The sequence below is a fragment of the Mycteria americana genome, chromosome 2 (genome assembly GCF_035582795.1).
Source record: "Mycteria americana isolate JAX WOST 10 ecotype Jacksonville Zoo and Gardens chromosome 2, USCA_MyAme_1.0, whole genome shotgun sequence".
Lineage (NCBI taxonomy): Eukaryota > Metazoa > Chordata > Aves > Ciconiiformes > Ciconiidae > Mycteria > Mycteria americana.
Window position 1 is genome coordinate 60,016,149 of NC_134366.1, and position 21,292 is coordinate 60,037,440.

General features: G+C 42.2%; 1 protein-coding gene across 2 annotated transcripts in view; it reads left to right on the plus strand.

The window, feature by feature from the left end:
• Window positions 1-410: 410 nt before the first annotated feature.
• The window catches only part of SLC66A2 (solute carrier family 66 member 2), a 70,354-nt gene continuing 49,472 nt past the window's right edge, over window positions 411-21,292 (plus strand). The window contains exons 1-4 of one of the 2 annotated variants that reach the window (XM_075493636.1): window positions 411-547; window positions 1,048-1,402; window positions 11,167-11,300; window positions 14,653-14,706. In XM_075493636.1, coding sequence (XP_075349751.1) covers window positions 1,200-1,402; window positions 11,167-11,300; window positions 14,653-14,706 — 391 coding nt within the window. In that variant the 5' untranslated portion in view covers window positions 411-547; window positions 1,048-1,199. The remainder of the gene's footprint in view (window positions 548-1,047; window positions 1,403-11,166; window positions 11,301-14,652; window positions 14,707-21,292) is intronic. The other variant, XM_075493637.1, reaches the window with a different exon arrangement.

Consider the following 21,292-nt stretch of genomic DNA (forward strand, 5'->3'; position numbering starts at 1 on the left):
GTAACTCTTAAGGAAAAGGAAGAAGTCCGGGACAGGGCAGCAAGATCCGCGACAGCGTCTGAGAACAGCGAGCGGAGAGAGAAGGGTCCGCAGGTACGGCCGGCGCCGCCTCTTTTCCGGGACAGCTGAGCACCCTTCACACACCCGGGGCGGGCGGGCTGCCTGCCGCCGCCGGATCGCCTTCCTGTGCGTGCCCGGGGAGCCGCACCAGTGGGGCGGCCAGGCAGTAACGGCCCAAGTAGCGGCGGCGGGGCCGGTACCGCCCGCGGGCAGCCTCCTCGGTGACACGGCGCCGGCAGCGCCTGGTCCTCGGGGCTCGGCAAGCAACGGGCCGCCTTCGCTAGCCCCGCGGCCGCGCGCGCAGGGACCCGGCGGCGCCGCGCGTACGGAATCGGCGGGGCGGCCCTATCGCTCATTGGCGGGGGCGCGGCTGGTCATCGTGGCGTCACGGGCCGCCCGGGGCCCGCCGCTGCCGCCGGCCCCTGCCTTCAGTTGCGGAGCGGCGGCGGGCGGAGGGGGATGGCGGCGACGGGAGCTTGGGGAGCAGGTGGGGAGGCGGGCGGACAGACAGACAGACAGACAGACGCACGCACGCACGCACAGACGCGCGTGTTCGCGTGGCTCCGGATGAGCGGGGCGCGGCGGGCAACCGCTGGCGGGCCGGGGAGCGGGCGGGTGAGGGAGGCCTCCTCAAAGAAACGAGCCGGCAGCCGGGGGGGGTGCCCGCCGGCGGAGGGGGCGTGTGTCCGTGCCCTGCCCGCCCCCTGCACTTCAGCCTGGCGCCCCTGGCCGTTGGCGGGAGGTCTCCTCAGCGGCGGAGCTGGGGCGGCTGCCACCCCCGGACCGTACCAGAGCCGGGGTTCCCCCTGTGGGGGAGCCCGTGTGAGGGCGGGAGCGTCGCGCCGGGTTGGGGTGGCGGAGCGGGGGCGGCCCGCGGGCCGCCTGTGGCAGGGCGGCGGTTTAGGTTCGCTAGTGCCCGGCGGCCGGCTGGGAGCGGCTGGAGCAGCCCGCGGCAGAGCCATGCTCACGTCCCCTCCCCTTCACCAGGTCCTGGCTCTGCGAGAGAGGGCGCAGTCATGGTGCCGCATCCCATCCAGGAGCCCGTGCGTGGCTAAAGCCGACCTCCGCCGGAGAACCGCAGCGGAAGGTGATCCCTCAGCGTGACTGCCGCCGGGGCAGCCTCCCCGCTTCCCCCCGTCATGGAGGCGGGTGGCTTGGAGTGGCTGCTGGTCCCAATGCACCAACTGGTGTCGTGGGGTGCTGCGGGGGCCATGGTGTTCGGCGGCGTGGTGCCCTACATTCCCCAGTACAGAGACATCCGGCGGACGCAGAATGCAGAGGGCTTTTCCACCTACGTCTGCCTGGTGTTACTGGTCGCAAACATTTTGCGGATCCTTTTTTGGTAAGTTGGTTTTGTGTGTGTGTGTCTGCCCGGTTCTAAAGGTTCTTACTTGCTTGCTGGTTGTAAAGCTTTGATTTGGAATAGTTGCGGAAATAATGTGTTTTACATACTTTTCCCCCTCTCTTGAAGATCATGATACCGTCTTTCTGTAAGTGGGTGAATCTGCATTGAGTAAAATGAACGGGGCTCAGGAGCGCTGTCTGTTACCCTTGTCAGATCTGATTATCAGTGCTCTGATATTCCAAGATACAACTTTTTAACTTGTTGGTAAAGAAAAAAAAAAAGGGGGTTTGTTCTAAGTCAGATCTTTTTTCTTGCAGACTGTGTTTTATATTTCCCTTGCCCCTCTAGCTCCGTTCTCAGAGTGAAGGCCCTGGTCTTCCACACTTATTCTAGCATCTAGTTGGTATTAACGTCACTGGGACACTTACCATATGTTCTTGCATTTTCCCGGGATGCCAGGTGGCTTCAGGGGGGTTCACTTTTAGAGCTCCATGCACAACTACAGATGAAAATATTCATTCTTTGATAAGCAGGCAAAAGGTGGGCTGTCTTTTAAAGCAAATTATTTTTGTTTTCAACACCAGTTTCAATATTTAAAAGCAAGTCTGTTTCCATGTTTAGTCTTGTGCTGCTGGAGAAAGAAGATGTTATTAGGGCATGATTTCCATGGATGAATTTTATTAACTTATATTCCTCATTACTTCTCATAATATAGATGCTACAACACTGGGAATGTACTTGAGAAACCAAAGATGAAATAGTCTGGGAAATTACTGCAACTAAGAACAGTTATTCTAATAATATTTTGACTACAAAATACTGTTTTGTAGTCCACAAAGAACTGATAGGTAACAGGTTACATCCTTTTGTTGGTATCCAGTTTCTTTTTAAAGCTCCTCTGACTCTTAAAGTATAAGGAGCTTCTTGGATTCTTCTACTGCAAAATGCAACCTGACAGGGCTGTGCTGGAGTGGAGAAAATGGGACCCTCTCTTGGGATCACAGCTGGCAGTCAAACTGAGGAGTCATCACTAGATCAGAGCTACTTGTTGCATTGGACCTATATTTTCCTGGGGAGAAGTGTATGGAGCAGCTGTTGGAGAAAGTGGAGAGCAGAAGGGAAGTAGAGGAACTGGCAGGGGGAGGAGAAGTGAAAAGCCTGAGCTGACAGTTTGAGAAATATAAATTGTCTAATCTTTTGTTTCACTGGAGGTAGTTGAAATATACAAATGATTTGCACCTGAATGGAGATGCTGGCAGTTTCTAGGTAACCCAGGCGAGTGCATCTGTTAAATGAGACTTGGACTGTGGAAGAACTGAAAGATCTTTAATTTGAATTGATTTTAAGTATATCTAGTTAAGAGATGTGTGAAAGAATAAATACTATGAGTAATGAAAAGTTATAATTTATGTCAATGTTAAAAGATTTGTCAACACTTCAAAAGAGAGAGAATGCAGTTTATATTGATAAGATTATGTAATTTTTTACTGTGAGTATGTAAGCCACAGAATGGTGTCACTCCCTGACACATACTAGCTCTGTGTAGGCTCTGGTCATCTTGGAGCTCGGTGATTCTTGGAGCACAGAATGGCTTCACACAGCACGTGCATAGGTGTGTCTGGCTACAGGGGGAGTGTGAGGCATGCTGCTGGCTTGTGGTACAGCCACTTCTATGGGGAAATGTTGCAGCCATGAGCCTGCAGAAACCTTTCTGTCTGTACTTACAATGAATTGTCTCTTTCTAGTTCTGCTGAACTAAAAGACAGAAAAGAAAACTTGCATAATGATAATTCAGTGTTCCCTGAGAGAGAATATTTTGCTTCTCTACTTATAAAGATTAGGCATCCCTGGTAGTGCATTATAAACACCAGTAAGTCATGAAAGCAGCATTGAGGGTGGATATTACCCTTGGGTATATGGATGATTAAAGGAAGGTAGCAGAGCAAGAGCCTCTGATTTCTGTGAACATGTTTAAAATGCACCCATAGAGCAGCTTGGCAGTCCAATTTTTGCGTTAGTTGTTTAATGTCACCTATGGCTGATGTATTATCTGGGACACAGCACTCCAGATAATTTGACATAAACAGCAGAATTATTTTAATTGTGTATGTAATATTCATTGGAGGGAATCAGAAGGTTTTTGTTTATTTTGTTTTAAATCTATTAAATAATTTGATCCATTCTTCTGCCGAACAGAACTGTTCCTACAAGTAATTTTGTTGTGTGTATAATTTTTCCCTAATCTGACTTTCAAAGTACCAATTGATAAGATTACTCCTCCTTCCCTTTAGCAAACCAGTCCAGACTTTAATCCAAGTCTCTCTTCTGAGAACTTTACTGACATATAGCTGCTGGTTTCAGTTGTTTTTAGTTTCTCCATTACCCCTGGTTATTAAGCATATGATTTGTGCCAGTTCATCCCTCCTAACTTCCCCTCCACCCTGATCCAAAGATACGTACTTAAAGTGGTAGACCTTAAAAACTTTCAAGTTCTAATAGTGTTGCTTTTCAGGCCTTAATAATTTCTTAGGATGGCTCATGTTTATTTGGGGTTTGTTTGTTTGTTTGTTTGGGTTTTTTTTTTAACTTCAAAGATATTTCTGTAATTTGTTTCTGTTGTTACTTCCAGATTTTCCCTGAATTTCATATATTCTTGAATTTGAGGCTCACTGAGTGGAATGTTATGTATTTCAGATGCATAGGCAACAGGAACAGATGGTTCCTGCCTTTTATGCCATATTTCCTGTGTATTTTCACTCTTGAGTAGTGCTGGTCTTTCTGTATCTCTGTCACTCATAACAGACCCAGTCCCACCTTTCCCCTATGGCTCTACTATACTTTGTTCACCTCAGCTGTGGGGGCAATTCCCTCATTTCCTATTTGTGAATTGGCAGATTCCACATGTTCTAGAACTGTACTTTGTTATCTTAGAGGTTTGTGGTTTTGTGGTGGGTTGTTTTTTTTTTTTAATGTCTGGTTTTGCAGTGGGTGAAGTTTGACCTTTCATCTCCCCTCCAAATAGAGTATTTACTTCGTAATCTTCTTGGCATGTTTTATGTGTCAATAGAGTTGCAGCTGGTGTATTGCGCTGTGACAGTAGCCAATGAATGAAGTACTGCTGAGATCAAGGATAACAATGCTGTTTCCAGTTACCTGTTTTCACAATTTCTCTTCCTCCAATTAGACCATCTCCAATGGTAAGCCATCTTTTAAAGTCAAGAGGACTCAGTGTAATGCCTCTCCTCCTTGTCTTCCTCCCACCTAGTCCCGTAGTTTCAGGGTGTGCTCAAAGAACTGTTTGCTAGCGACGACAGTAACACATTATCCATTAAGTCATTTTTCATGCTTCTCTGTTTCACAGTGTCTCAAAATGTCGTCTTCAAAGAGACATTTGTGCTTTCAGTTATGTGCGTTTGGCCTTGCTTAGTTCCAACAATGAGGCATATGCCAGAACTTTGTGGAAAAGCAGTGGGAGAGGACTGGTCTGCAAGAATGAAAACTGCATATAGATAGCAGTGGGCATGATTCTACTTTGCTTTGTTAATGCACACATGGCTTTTGTCTAGGAAAAAGAAAGTAGAAGTTTGACCATGCAAACTTGTGGTTCAGTATGTTGACTGTGAAATCTTTGGCCCTTTTAAAGAGGATTCTGAAAAAAAAATTTTTTTTGAGTAGACAGTCTGTGCTCACAGCATCACCAATGGGGTCTCCATTTACCAGAGTAAAAAGTAAATTTTGTGCTGTGACTAGACTTAGTATCAAGTTAGCTTTATTTTTAGTAATAATCTAGTGTTATAATTTTATATAAACCTTCAAAGCAGTGCTTATTTTGGGGTGCCAGTGTAGCTGCTGGTCATGATTCATGATGGGTATCAGCTGCTCCTTTGTTCTAGTCTTCTGCCATTGTCAGTGCTGCTTCTCCTGTCTGTCTTCTCCAGACCACATAGGTCATTGTTTCTCACTCTCCAATCAGTTCAACTTCTGGACTGGTCAGCCTGGAGAAGGTCTGTGCTGTGGGTAAAGAGGAAAACTCAACGCCTTTGTAATTCTGGTACATACAAAGATGTATGGCATACTCCAAAAAACCTGATATCATTTTTTTCCCCTCTCCATTTTTAATAAAACACTTCATTACTATTTTTGTTAGCTAATGTCTTACTGTACTTGCTAGAGTTAGCTCTGATTTCTTGTTCAAGACTGGTTGTTAAAATATCCAAGGGATACCCCGAGTCTTACTGATGCTTGAGCTTTGAGGTGGTTAATCATCTGGTTAAGCTGTCCTAGGCTGTTTTGAAGTTGTGGGCTGGCTTCAGAGCGCATTGTGGCACTTGAACTCAGTTGTGACCAAGACGGACATATCTTCCTGGTTCATGTGGCCTGCAGTCTGCCAGCTGACTAACTTTGCATTGTCATGATCAAGAACAGGAACAAGAAGCAGGGCGAGAGTTGTGTAATCAGTTGCGGGTGGAGGATGCAGGAAAACTTATTTGTGAGTTCTCCTACTCCTCCCCCTCTCTCTCTTCCCCCTTTCTGTTTTTAAAACAGAGCTTATGATGACATAAATTATGGCTTCTTTTAATATTAAAATCAGAATAAATAGCTAGAGGAAAGGGAACTGCAGATTTCTTAGAAGTCAGCAGTAGGCATTTTTATTTGTATCTTGAGTCAGTTCAGCCAAAAGTACTTATGCTCCCTGCTATTCGCAGAGGTTTTTTGGACTTTTTTCAGTTTTGCAGTCAATAAAATGTTTTATGGAGTAGTATAATATGGTTTGTATATTTTCCAGGAAGACAATATTCTTTCCAAAAGTTTTGAGATGCAATTCTGTGGGCCGCTTGCCTAAACCTCATACAGCAACAGCATACTGAGAAATCCAAACAGCAGAAAATAAAACCATCCAATTTTGGAGTTGTTCTTACAAAATAGTTGCCTTAAGGCAAATTATGGAAACAAGTTCTGACAGTCGGGGAAAAGATGAAAACTATGGAGCGTGTTATTTTTGAGCAAAGGTAACCCTCTACTCATTCCACATCAGTTCACCTGAAACAAAGCAGGTTCTGAGAATGGTAATGTCAGTAGAACTGGGAGCTCTCTGTGCTGGAGTCAGTGGAAGAAGCTCCCTGTTATGAGTAGAGGTTTACCGAGACAAGTACGTAGCTGGAGGTAATTTACAGGAAAATGTTGAACTTGCTGGGTAGATTCCTACATGTTTGTTTATTTTGCTGTAACACCTACAGTGCTACTCATGGATCAGGTCCCTGCTGTCAGGTGTTGCTTTGGCTTCAGATAGTGGGCCAGTGGTGTCTGTCTGTAGGACTTCGTGTGGGAAGGAGAAACTTTTGCTTTTAAGACTTTTGTTACTAAAATGAATCTTGTTAGCTTTTACCATGTGGGGAAGGTGGGATGATGCTATAAACCAATCTGACAGAATGACTACAACTTTGAAAGATTGTGTTACATATGGCCTGCTGGTGGAATCTTGCTCAGATACTGAGAGCGAAAGCATTATGCAATTCTCCTTCTTTAGTGAGAAATTTATAAAAACTCCTTCTTATAAATGCCAGAGAGCAAGGATAAAATGCACTGCTCTTTTGTACAAAAAGTAAAGATAAAGTAGGATTTTGTATGTCCAAGTGAGGAGCTTTTTTTGGGTGCTCCATAAAATCCTGGAAGCTTACGTGTTAGGGAGAAACTTTCATATCAAGAGATCCTCTTGTAAAACTAGTTTGTTTCTTATTCTTCCTGCTGATTAAATTCTGTAATTGTATGGGCTGTCTTTCAAGACAGCTGCCATGCTGCTACACCAGGCTATCTGTCAGGGCCCTGGTGATGTGTGCAGTATCCCGCATTCTTTCCACCTTGACTAGAATCTGTAACTGCCCAAAGAGCTAGAAAAGTCGATGCAGAGCAGTGAGGCCTGTAGTAACTTTGGTGGTTTCCACTCTTTGATGAGTGGAACTGTCTCATTGAGCTGAGGCAGTGCTGTGTTAGGCCTGCCTGTGTATGGGCGGAGGACAGGTGAGAGGCCCTGGCCCAGGCAGGGCACCGCCTGAGACAGCAGCCAGTGGGTGGAAGCTGAAATGGTGTCCAGGAGTGTAGGAGGAAACAGCACAGTCAGGGTGATGGTGATCTGGTTGCACCAACAGCAGTCAGTTTCTTTTCAGAGATGCCTTAGGAAAGGAGATAAGCAAACCTTTGTGTTTGGTATAGCTTGCGCTTCTTTCGCACAATCAGCATTTGCTGTTTTGAGTAGGCCCAGGACTGGAATAGCAGGATTATTGCAAAAGGATTGAGTCGTACTGATGGAAATACCTTGTTTTCTCCATGGCTACTTAGTCTCTGCTCTGACTTGAACGTTCACTTCTCTTGTCTTCATCACCCTGACCATGCATTAATTGTTTTAAGGCTGTTGACATCCTTTATTTGCTGTTGAGTATGTTGACATACTCCCCCCCCTTTATTTGCACATTTGACTAGTAAAGGAAAAAAGAGTTATTTTGTTTTTACAATATTAAGTAAACAGTGGAAAACTCTTTGTCTCTTTTTAGTCTGACATATGAAGTCTAAGTTCCCTGAATACTGCAGATGTCATGGTTGCTCACTTTATGTCACATAACATTGTAGTTGTGGGGTGAAAATGCAGAATAATGATGGTGACCCCTTCATCCCCAGGACTTCAAAGTTGTTCTTTTCCATGAGCCTGTTCTAGTATCCTAAGGCTCTTCATCTTTCTCTTATAATCTACTTTAATGTTCCTCCCTTCCTGGCTCCTGTTTTGGCAAAGATAGGAATCACCTCTGCGAGGCAGGACGTAAACAGAAGATGGAACAGCGTGCTCTCCCTGCAGGGCTTGCATCTTGCAGTGCTCCTAGCTCAAGCTGGCATGAGGAGTCTTAAACTGGATTAGTGTTGCTTTAGCAGGCCCTAATAGTAGGCATCTTGGAGTGGTGTTTGTTTCCATGATCCTGAGAAAAATGAGTGTTCTGGCTTTACTTTTAAAGCTTCAAGAACCTGACAGTGGTACTTGACACTTGTATTCCCTTCAGTCTTCTTGTCACGGTAGTGTGGTGTAGGCCCTGTCCTGTTTGCTCTGCCTGTTGGTCGCCATGGCAGCTGTTTGATTTCCTGTAGATGTGACCTAGCTTAGAGGCTTGTGTTGCCTGCAAGACTCAGTTTGCGAATTGGTGTTTGGGGAGATGTATTTCACATGAGTATGTTTTGTTGTGTAACCTTTGCCTTTGGCTGGAGGGTTGTAAAAAAAATCTACAGGTGTTCTGCATTGTTTGAAGTCTCTATAAGAATTTTTGAATTTCCAGTTTACCTCTCTTATGTGTTGTGAGTTTTGTTTTACTTTTTTTTTCAATTTTTAAGGGGTAGAGGATCTGCAGCAATAGTTCCAGTCTCATTTCCAGTAAGGCTGTGGTGATGGCAAGTTGTTATGATCAGGCAGCAGGTGGCCGTGCTAATGTGCGTTTGTAGTGGGTGGATGTTTATACTGCAAGCAATACTTTCATGAGGCACCCATTACTGAATGGCCACTAATCTCATCAGCAGGGAGAAAATAACCTTGCAATGACCTGCGCTGGATTTACTATCATAATAGCTTCTAGCTTATTGTGCTGCTAGCTTAAATTCATTGCTATATTTTTACATGCAAATGCATTTGTAATTGGAGATGGTTTTTCTAAGCCTGATGTAAACAGTTTTAACTGCTCTGTAATTCTAAGTAAGTATTTCCCTTTTTTTTTTTTTTTTTTTTTTCCTCATTCCCTGAATAAGAGACAATATAACCCCAAATGAGCTTTGGGGTCATGGGCATGGGGCATAGGCTGGGCCAAACTTTTGTTGTTCTCCCCTGCATTTTTTCCTAATGCAGCGAAAGCCTTATCTAGAGAGCACTCTGCCTGTGATTACATGCATCAGTTGCATTCTTTATTTCCTTCCTTGTAGTGTCCTCCAGATTTGTTATGATAATAGCTCTCCTGTGGCCTACCACAAATCCATTAACGGTAGAAAGAAGGGGTGGGACTAAGGTACACGCAACTGCTGTTCTTCCAGTAGGTACTGGTGGTGTCTTTGGCAGTGGTGTGGAGGCTCAAGGCATTGTTGTACTTCTCCTTAGCTGTATGCCAGCAGGCAGGAAATACTTGGCCATTTTCATTGGTGTGGGCTGCTCAGCTGTTCTGCACAGGAAGATTTCCAAGGAAGCTAGTCAAAGACTTTCCAGTCTCTCTCCTGTTCCTTGTTAGTTGACTTGTAACAAAAAAATCTCTCTCTGGTGAAATGGCTATAGTGGAAATGCAGTATTGTGTGAGAGAGCACGATGGTGAACCTAGTTGGTTTTCACTAACACGAAGCTCTGCTATGAAAGTAGCCCAAGCATAAGAAATTGTATTTTGCCAGGGTGCTATAAAGCAGGAACTGTCAAGAAGAGGGCAGCGGTTGCCATGCCTGTGAGGCTGAGGACTCCAGTGGCATGATGTGCTCAGAGGATGGCATTAGTAACTTTGCTGTGAGGGAATTTAGGAGGTGTATGTGCCTAATGCTGAAGGCTGAAGGAGGTGGGGAGCATAGCAATGTGTTTTCACCAAATCCCTTCCTCAGCATCTCTGTCTTCAGAGCATGAAACCTGACAGAACTGAGCACAGAGAAACAGCTCACTCACCGTGGTGTGCATGCAGCCTTCCTATTGTGAATCTAATGTGCTTTGAGGGCTGCACATGAAAAGCTTCCACCCTTTACCCTTAATGCACTTATTGAGAGTGTCTAGTGGGGATTGCTGAGCTTTCATCAAGTAATGCAGGAAGAGGAGCTTGGAGCATCACTGGTCTTCACTGAAGGGTCTCATTTTCCTGTGGGAGAACCTTGTGTAATCACATAAGAGTTAACTCTTCAGTCAAGCTTGGCCACAATCCACGTTCACCTCTCTGTTACGTGCAGGAAGGGCTCAGTAGTCCCCACCAAGCATCATCTGTGAGCAAGGAGAAATTGCATTGGGGGAAGGGGGAGGGCAGGAGAGGACAAATTATGTATGTTTGGTTCCCACATCTTGTGGATTTCCTTGCTTCCCCCAGCCTTGGTCCAAATTAGGCACAAATTGATGAATTTGATTGGTGTGTTCTGCAGACCTGGTCTTTCCACTCAGTTGTCTAGAGGCAGACAAGGCAAGCAAAGCATAATACCTTTTTCTTCTCCCCCTGTCCCCCTCCCCCCTTGTAGGAAGATATTATATTAAACCTAGCAAGCTAATAGCTGTGGGTATTTATAGGGGAAGTGCTCTTGGTTTTTATGACTTCACCTTAAAAATGAAAAATTGAGAGAGGTAAGTTTTGCACAGAAGTCCTTGGGAAATCTATGGAGTGTGTATGTGGAGAGGACACGTAACTGATATGAACACGGCGTAACTCTCTGGTCTCTCTGTACTACCCTGACTGCTCAATGAATCTGCTGCTTCTTTCAAACTAATAGGTTTGCTGCTGGCTTTGGAAACAAAGACTTAAGCTTCAGGTTTCAGAATTTCTAGGATCATTCCACAGGGATGTTGTAGTAAGGTTCTGAGACACTCCTACAAGTGGATTGTGATTCTGAGCTACTGTATGTGCTGATGACTTTCTCTTTCTCAGCCTTTCATACCTGTTTCTGTTAGGATTACCTTTTCCAGGTGCTTAGATAGGATCAAAGAATGAAAGTAACAGTACACTTGTCATCTTTGAAATGTTTTAATATATTTTCTTTTCCTTTTTTTTTTGTTTTTAATTTAGGTTTGGAAGGCGTTTTGAATCCCCTCTTTTGTGGCAAAGCATTATCATGATCATTACTATGTTACTGATGCTGAAACTGTGCACTGAAGTACGTGTGTCCAATGAGCTGAACGTAAAACGCCGCTCTTTTGCAGGTTAGTGGAGGAACTGGCTTTTGCAGGATAAATCTTTTTGAAAGCATGGTGCGCTGTATTTTGGACAAAAGTTCTGTCTGAATTGCAATCCAGTCTCCTTTCTTGATAATTCAGTGTAGCCCTTCCTGAACTTCTTTTTTTGAAACTGCTTTTTTCCAGATAAATATGTAAAGCTGTAATTTTGTTTCAGGTGGGCCTTGGTTCAGTCAGGAAATCAGAGTTCTCCTTAATATTTCACACCACGCCCTGAATATAGAGCTGGCTGTTATGCCATTGTGCTAGCCTGGATTTTTTTTTAAGATCTTGGCCAGAATAAGTTATTTTCTTCAGCTGTACTTTCTAACAAGTTCTTAGGTATGATCATACACTATTATCTGAAATTTTATTTTGCAATTGCAAACACTTGCTTTTGTACATTATTTATTTTCTACTTACTGAGTTATTGGCTGTCAGAATAGGAGACGCTGTCATATCATAGTTGCAAAACTATGTCTTTTTGTATACCAACGCCTTGGGCTTTAGTGGGGATTAGTTGGGATTCATGAGAATTTTCACTTTTTTTTTTTTTTTCAATTATTTGTTAATTTTTAGGCACTGATAATTTCAGTTGGGGCCAGAGTACTATTCTTTATTTGACTTAATTTAATTATTCAAGCTTTGTGGAAAGTCCCTGCTTTTTTTCCCAGATAAGAAACATGAGCGGGGTAGTTTTTGTGTTTCTCTGTGTTGACTTTCACTTAGAACATTTTATGTTACAGCTTATTACCAACAAGAACAGAATTAATGCTGTCAGCTTTTCGTCAGTTGTTTTGCCAATACGGATGTATAATTTATTCTCTCTATCTGTTCTCTTCCTTCACTCCCTAATAATTTGAGGGTCTGATCCAGTTCCAGATATCCACAGCCATCATTAGAAGGCAGCAGCTACTGGCTGTGCAGTAGGGTAATTTAGCCAATAGCTAAGGAAGCTACTTCCATTCCCACTCATTGTGGAGTGTAGTGTGAAACTATTCAGGTAAGTGAATTCATGTGGAAGAGGAGCTGCACTCCAGCTCCCAAACACAAGCTGCTGTGTTCACAAGGGTTGTTAGTCTGGCAGGATGAACGACTTAAAACCTACTATCAGCCAGATTTAGCAGCAGTTAAAATCCAGGAAGCATTTGGGAGGGACACGTATGCTTTCTCCCTCCTTTGCTCTCTCTGCTAGCGTTTTGTGAAGTGGCAGAAAGGTTTCTCTGTTTGCCCTTTCTGAGGGGAAATTATTCTTGTGCACATTTACACACATGCTCTTGCAGGCTCCTTTGGTAATTTTTGGACAAAAAGGGAGGCTATTTGGTTTAGTATCTAGTCCTCTTTAAACAGTTCTCCCTGAAAGACATACAGCCTCCTAAAGAATAATCAGTCTTTCCCTTACCAGGTAATGGAAACTCCTCAAGGTTGCATTGTGTCATTTGATCCCTTTTCCCGAAACTCAGCTTGTCGTGTGTTTAATTAGCTAGAGAGACTGATTTTAACTACTTTGGACCTTAATTGTTTTCATTGAAAGGCTTGCATCCTCCCACAAACTTTGAGAACAGCTAAAATCTTTTTCTTACCTGTGATTGATTTTTAGTAAGGCCAACTATAATGCAATGGCTCAAAATAAACATATAAATGCATACAAAGCTCCTTTCAAGCGAGGCAGAAAGATAGGTTTGTATTTCAAGCACAATATGAGTAGGAGCGATATCCATGTTTCTAATCCTACTCCTAATCTTATCTCTTAAGTTTTACAGTGATCTAGGCAAGCTGATAAATCTGCGTACTTACTTTCTTTACTCATAGCTTATTGGGGCAGTGAGAAGCTAGGTTTGGAGTCAGTGTTTTTGATTAACCTTGCAGAATCCCGAGGGGAAGGTGCATAATTTCTGTATGATAATATAATTTATTAATGAAATATGAAGTGAGAGCTATGTGAAGGCGACTTCAGATGAAATCAGCAGGTATGAACAATACCTCCTCATCTTTTATCCTTTATTTAACACCACTTTAATTGTATCTTGACTGTTTTAACACAGATGTCCTGGTACCATTGTTGTGGTAACAGTAGCTCTCCTTATTCATTGCCCACTTTTAAATTGGTGTCCGTGCAGCCATATGTGTGCTGTGTTGTTGGCTCAGTACAGAAAGGCTCAAGGTTCAGTGGTAGTTTTTTTTGTTCAAAGCGCTGTAGTATTTCTGGGGCATGATGGTGCTACCATGCTAGAGAGCTAAATATTGAAAAGCAAAATGTGTATGTGCCATGTCTTGACTCGAGAATCAAGAGGGGGCTGAAGCAAGGTACTCACAGATACAGACAGCTAAAAACATCTGGTTGCTCTTGAAAATGTTGGCAGGCCAGAGCAGTCTCTTCATATTCTTGGAGAGACAGACACTCTGTGAAGAACCCTTTTTTTTTCCCCAAATAAGCATTCCACCTGTCTCCAACGAAGATTCAATTTCAGTCATGCTGAAGACATTGTGACAGATTTCAAGCACCCCGAATGTATGAACTATACTGAAAACCAGTGGACAGGTTTGTTAAAAACAGGGTCTTAGACGTCTCTTCTTATTATAGTACAGCCCAGGCTTCTTAAGTAGAACATGTGCTCTTGTGTTTTTACATGAAGATGATTTCCTCTGGTCATTCATCCAGTTTTGTCTTCCTTCCAACTGCTGGTTGGCTTAATCTGCTTTATAACTTGTATCTTATTATAGCACTCTGATCCCTTGAAGACTGTTTTTGGCACTGGAAAGCACTCTTGCGTAATACGTGGTTTTCAACTGGCAGAGGAAGGCTAGAATGAAAAAATTTAGCATGCAGAATGGTTGCAGATGGGGTCTACTTTGTCCTTCTTGATATGACTGACTTAAGCTCAGGCTTTTTGAAACTATTTTAGAACAGCATTTTCCACAGGAGACAAGGCAACTGTATTGTCTTAGTTGATTATACATACATATCTACACACTTAATGTTGCTGAGGTAACAATTTGTTTTCTCTGATCATGAAAAGTATATGAAGTAAGAGTTAAGCTGTCTGTTTCACTGTTTTAAAGTCTTCCTTTTCTCCCCCTGGGTACATTGCTCTTGGGTTGTGCATTGATAGTGTTCGGGGACTTCCTACTGCTCGACCCTATCTTAACATCATGGGGTGGGAGCCTTGTAGAAAGCATGGAGACTAAAATTTCTGGCATGTTTTGCTTTGGCTATTATGTTTTTATAAGCAAAATGTACTAACTAACTAAACTGTAACTAAAACACCCATTGTTGCATTTAATCATACAAGTCTGTCTTTCCTTCCTTTTTTTTTTCCCTCAACTGTTTTTTATGTAGCTGCAGATAGTAAGGACGAAGAAATCAAAGCACCTCCCAAGAGATCCTATCTGGGTATGTACTTTACAAACCCATTCTGCATGAAGTTGTCCTCTCAACTACATATTTCATGCTTTGCTACTTTTTGTAACCATTTTTAGAAATGATTGCTTGATCATTTCTATAGAGAATGTTTGCATTACCTTTTCTTGACGTACTAAAACCTGGTGCATGTTTTTGGTGTTTTTTTTTTTTTAAATTTTCCCCTCCCCATTTTTAACTTTCATAGAGGAAAAGATGCTTTCAGCTCTATTTCAGAAAGCAGTTTTTTGAAGACAGTTGAATTCACTGCATTGTGTGTCTCAATGATACCTTCCTTTTTCCTTCCCCAAGCTAGACAAGCAAAATATTACATGATACAGGGATCCATCTCTTCAGACTCATATTCCTCCTCTTCCAGCTTTGACTCTGGAGGAAACTATGAAAAATACAGGAATATCTTTCAGCATTGTTCAGAATGCTAGATAAGAAATTTTCCACAACACTTGATGTTCAAGCAAAATGCCTGCATTCTTGTGAAATTTTCTGGCTTGTTCCTCTCTTTCATTAGAGCAGCCTCAAAATTGTTATTTGGGAATTAGTAGCACTTAAGGTGAGAGCTTCCAATCTTCAGTTTCAGAGTTGGAATTTATGTTCTTTTATTTGCATAAGGAAGAGGAACTATTAGGTGCAAACCAGCTTTGCAGTGTTTTCAACGCCTAGTAGTTTGGAAAGACAGTTTTAGTCAAGTCATGGTAATTTTGTTTTAAATTAGTTGGGGTATCACATTAAGGAAGTCATACTGACTGGAGACACAGAAGTTCCTCAAAGTCAACTTAGGCTGATTTTAATGGAACTGATTCAGAATCTCACATTGATACTAGTTATGCTCTGTTGCAATTCTTGAGTTAGTAAGGTCAACTGAAAAAATACAGGGTAAAGAAGAATATTACTGGTGCAAAAGAAGAGTCTCTACTTCTGTATTTGTAAACACACACAGTTAATTAAACTGCAGTTAGCTCTGAGAAACACTGCCAAAGAGTAATATTAACCTGAGTGCTTTCTTGAAGCCCTAAGACCATTCCTGCTAAGGTTAAATAGGCTCTCTTTCAATGATTCATCTTCTGGATCTCCTCTTTCAGATTTAGGGGCAAAATGCACTCTTTGGGAAATTTACCTTTTTTGGTCTGATACCAGTATTTTGCAAAGCACCTTTTCCTTTTGTGTTTTCAAAACATTTTTTTCTGGACTTGGTATCAAACTATTTTGTTTTCCTGTTTGTCTTTAATTCTAGTTTGTAGTCATTCTCATTGGCTTGCAACACTAACTGATGGAATGTGAACTTTTAAGCAGCCCTGTCTTCCTTGTGCCTATATTCCTGTTGTCTTTTACTAGTATTCAACAATGCTTCATTTACAGTGTCAGAGCTAGAAACAGCTGTCTGTGCTCCTAGTTATGATTGAGTGGATTATTTAAAAATGCTTCAAGTGGATAAAATTAAACAGAAATAAATAACTTAATGTGACCTTGTAGTAATTTCAGATTTTTTTTTCTTGTCTTTTTTTGGTTAAAAGGTCATTTGCTTGGTAGTTTGATAGCTTAAAAAGTTGAGGATTGTAGATAAAAGCACTGTACCTCTTAATCCAACGGATTTAAGTCTGAAACATTTGGTTAATAAATGTTACTTGAAGTTCATTTTGGAATTGCTTAGCAAAATGGGATGAATCGAATTATCACTAAGGAACAGTCTTACACTACTCCTCAGAAGTTTAAAGACTGGAGTGGGCAAGTCTGTTGAAATGTGATAATTCTTACTGGTGTAAACCAGTTTCTGTTTTAGAAATGTTTTGAGATGTTTGTGTATAGCATACATGCAGAAGTATGTCCTGGTGGTTTAAAGAGTGGGATGCATGGTGCTCTGTATTTATCTAACTTGTTAGATAAATAGAGAGGCATTTGTTTGATGCCTCTCTTTGAATAGGAACTGAGTTCCTGCTGTGCTCCCTGGGATTGCTTTTAGGTATGTTTTATTGTCAGTAATCCAACAAACCACTTAATGCCACTGTTTTTCCACACGTTATCTAAAAAAGCCTTTATCTGGCACATGACTCTGAAAACTGACTTTCTAGCAGTCAGTGCTGAGGGGAGTTGAGAGTGTGGGGGAAGGTTGCTGCAGTTTCACTGACCTAAGTAAAATAATTTACAGTATGGTGGGCCCCAGAGTGTAGGGTTTCCTCATTTCATACAGAAATAAAATTATTCCCCTCTTTTTCTAGGCAAAGGAAGGATTAAAAAGGATTAAGTAGCTCCAGTTCTGAAGGAATAATGCTTTATTCCCTCTGTTTTCTAATGCAAGTGTCTAGTTCTACGTAGTGCCTGCTAGCATTTGATGGGTATCACTGAGGCTGAGCAAAGCTGCAGTTGAGTGATGTTTGGTTTTTTTTTCTTGATGAGATATTTTAGAACAAATGTGGATAAATGTCTTAATCTGTTACACTAAAATACAAGTTTCCTATATATATATTTTGAGCCCTGTGAGTGTTGGAGATTGTTGGGGCAGAAGTAACAAAACACTGAACAAGGCACTGCTCCAAAGAGGCTGTATCTTTTGAAGTTGTTTAGAGTGGTCTCATTGGTGTGGCAGGCAACAGGCAAGTCTCAAAGTGAATGTGACTTGTTCGATTTTTTTTTTTTTTTTTTCCCCCCAAGCAGATGTTTAAACGTTTTGAAAGACACTTCTGTAGATCACAAGGGTTTTCCTTCCTTCCTTCTCTGAAGCTGGTTTTAAAACTTGCCATATTACTGAGCCTTGCTTTTAGCCCAAACAAAAAGTTATCCAAGTAACATTAAGTTTTAAAACCGTAGTAATAAAATGACAAAAACTTAAATTCACCAAATACCTGTTGCAAAAATATTTAAAACTACTTTTTTTTTTTTTTGAGGAAAAAATGTAAAATGTCTGTGTAGTTAACTTCACAGAGTTAGTATCTGCCTAATAATGAAGAGAAAATATTAATGTGAATTCGGCAGGTGCAGTCATCTGCTACATGGTTTCCACTGGCAGTGTGACAGCCTGGTGAATAACTCACACTTTCACCTCTTCTTTTGTTTGCTCTCTTTATTAACTGAGGGCATCAGTTGGCTTGTGATAAATTAAGTGTTGGCATACTCTAGAACAACACTAATACATTACATGTGCCATGAAGGATGTAAACTTTATTTAATTGGCTCTCTGGGTCCCTCTGTTCAGAGTGTTTAGTCTGTTTGGGTTCACCAGGGGCGTCTGGCTTGCAAACATGCAGATGTATGCTGTGATTTTCTGCAGGTGCTCTGTAAAAGTGCACAACGTGCTTCTCTGTCCAGGCCTTGACATCCTGAGCAGAGCTGAAGACAGAGCAGAGACACAGTTTCCTTTGGCCAGTTGTGGGCTGCACTTTGGTTTCATTGGAAGTATGTGACTTTTACACCATGCTCTCTAGTAGTTGAATTCCCTGTACAGCTGCTGTGCAGTTAAATACATAGCAAAAGCACAGTTGTTGCTGGGATACAGCTGGCACCACCTCTGTCTGTGCATAACTGCATATGGATGTGAAGGGGTTTAGATCCCTTCTCCCCAGGATTATACGTATCCTTGTTAGACTAACTGCAAAGTGCTTTTGTTGATCTTTTGGGGAGGGTGTTGTCGCAATTTAGCTTTAGTCGGCAACTAAGCACCACAGAGCCGCTTGCTCACCCTCCCCCCGCAGTGGGATGGGGGAGAGAATTGGAAAAACAAGAGTAAGAAGACTTGTGGGTTGAGATAAGAACTGTTTAATAATTGGGAAAAAGAAAAAATATATAATAATAATAATAAATTGTACTGAAAAGGAAACGACGAGAGAGAGAGAGAGAGAGAGGAACAAAACCCAGGGGAATAAAAAGCCCAAGTGATACAACCACTCACCACCCACTGACTGACACCCAGTTAGTCCCCGAGCAGTGATCGCTACCCCCTAGTCAACTCCCCCCAGTTTATATACTGAGCATGACGTCATATGGTATGGAATAGCCCTTTGGGTAGTTTGGATCAACTATCTTGGCTGTGCCCCCTCCCAGCTTCTTGTACACCTGGCAGAGCATGGGAAGCTGAAAAGTCCGTGACTAGCGTAAATGTTACTTAGCAACAACTAAAACATCAGTTATCAACATTATTCTCATACTAAATCCAAAACACAGCACTATATCAGCTACTAGGAAGAAAATTAACTCTATCCCAGCCAAAACCGTGACAGGTGTCCAGGAGAGGGCGTTTATAATCGTGTCTCTGTGTGAAACTAGGATGCCAAAAGGATTTTTTTTTTTTTTTTGCTTATTAATGGAGTTTTTGAGGAATTCAGGTCTACTTTGCCTGAGGAAATGGCACCTGGCTGTAGTAGTAGTTCTGTATATGGTAGGAACAGTTATTTCCCCTTGTCTTTCTCTGCATCAATATTTAGACCTTTTCAGGAGACAAAAGAAAATAAGAAATGGAGATTCTAAGGATGAAGTGGCAGTTTTCAGTCTCTTATAAGTAAATACTTAAGCTGAAAACTGTAGAATCTTTGGGGTTTTTTTACTACATAATTTTGGTTTCTTCTTAGTTGATGTTGCAGATGAAACAAGCAGAAGTCTGGAAAATAATTTGTCTATCCAGTTATGGGTCTGTGCTGGAGGTCTAAATTACTATTCAGGCATTTCAGAATAATTCAGTCCAAGTAGAACACTATTAATTTTTTATTAAAGGAATTTACAAATCTTTTGCATACCGAACAGGTAACTTTTTATTTTAACTACAGATGCAGACAGAGGGAATAGTTTCATTAAAAAGGTTGTTCTTTTCATGCGGAATTTATGTTTCCTGAACCATTGCAGAACCAATACTGAAGTACTTTTCTTTCAGAAAACTTGAGAAAAATGGATTTGGGTCAGTTTGTTTTCTAGGGCCAATGTTATGTTTCTCAGTAGATACTCTCTTTCAAGCCTCAAAATTCCATTTAGTGTAAATCCTTCTTCAGCTCCTTGGGTTAATGGACCTCGGATAAAAAGTCGTACTGTGGCCTTTTCTGTCCTGTTGAAAAGTGTTGGAAGTTATTCAGGAGGACATACCTTTTTGCAGGCATGTCTAGTATTATTCAGAAGTTATAAAAGGAAAGAATAAGTTTATCTACTGAAATTCTGTATTCCAGAGAGACATTTTCCTTTTAGAAAAGACAGCTGGGAAGGGAGGAACCCAAATAGTAGTTTATGATTGTTGAGGCTTCTGTACAACTATGACCCCCCCGGTAGTTTGCCGTTTCTTTACTGCGAGAGACCCAGAAACACACTCACATGCCCTCCCACAGTGAGGTAGGTAGTGGGATAAGGCCAGTATATTTGCTGCATGCCTGTGTGCTTGTTACAGGGTGGAACATACAAGTCTATGTGAAAGCACATTCCTGGCCACAGTGCAATATTGGCTTTTCTTTTATTCCCTGATTTCCCCATACTGGAGGCAACTGGGCCACGTGGCTGTGTGGGGGGGCAAGGAAGGGCAGAAGGAGACTTGCGATAAATCTGTCCACAGACTTACAGATGCTGTGGTGAGGGATCCAGGTGGGCAGGTCTCTCTGGGAATGCATGGCATGTAGCAGGCTTATAGGTGAGAGACAAGTGGTGAGGTGCATGAGAGTAAAGGTGATCACCAGCTGTTTCTTTTCATGGGAGACATGGATGAACTTGGCAATAGAAGGGGGAGAGACTGACATTACCTGCATGAGTGATACATGAAGTATGAGGCAATAACTTCTAAGTCTTAAGCTGATTTCAGATTTATTGCTCCATTCATGAACTACAGACAGAACATCATTAGTTGTAGTAAAGCCACAGGGAATAACACACCTGTCCCTGTGTTGTGGGCTTACCCTGGTAGGCAGCTAAGCCCCACACAGCTGCTCGCTCACTCCCCCAGAGTGGGACGGAGGGCAGAATCAGAAGGGTAAAAGTGAGAAGACTCGTGGGTTGAGATAAAGACAGTTTAATAGGTAAAGCAAAAGCTGCGTGTACAGTCAAAGCAAAATAAGGAATTAATTCACTGCTTCCCATCAGCAGGCAAATGATCAGCCATTTCCAGGAAAGCAGGGCTTCATCATGGGTAACAGTTGCTTGGGAAGACAAACTCCATAACTCCAAACATCTCCCCTTCCTCCTCCTGAGTATACTGCTTACACTTTTTGTGATCACTTGATGAACATCTGCATAAAGGCCATTTGTCTAGACTGATTTAATACCAATATTACACTGAGTAGTCAGTTTTTAGACATCCAGGAATTCTTGCCTCAAATGGTTTGTCTTGAGTTTCCTCTTGGAGAAAGGTAAGGTGATGGAATGTGGTTTATATCCAAAAAAAGGTTGGTTCTTTCCAGAGACCAAGAAATGCCAAGGACTCATGTCTTAATCCTGCTTTCTGCTTTATTAGTATGTGTGATCTATGGAGAGCCTGTTACTTCATGCTAGCACATGGATCCTTCTTTTCAAGTTGCAGTCTTATACGGTTAGTCAGCACGGTTCATGCTGACTTCTTACTGGGTCTGACTGTCATCTGAAAGTGGAATGGGATATATCTGCC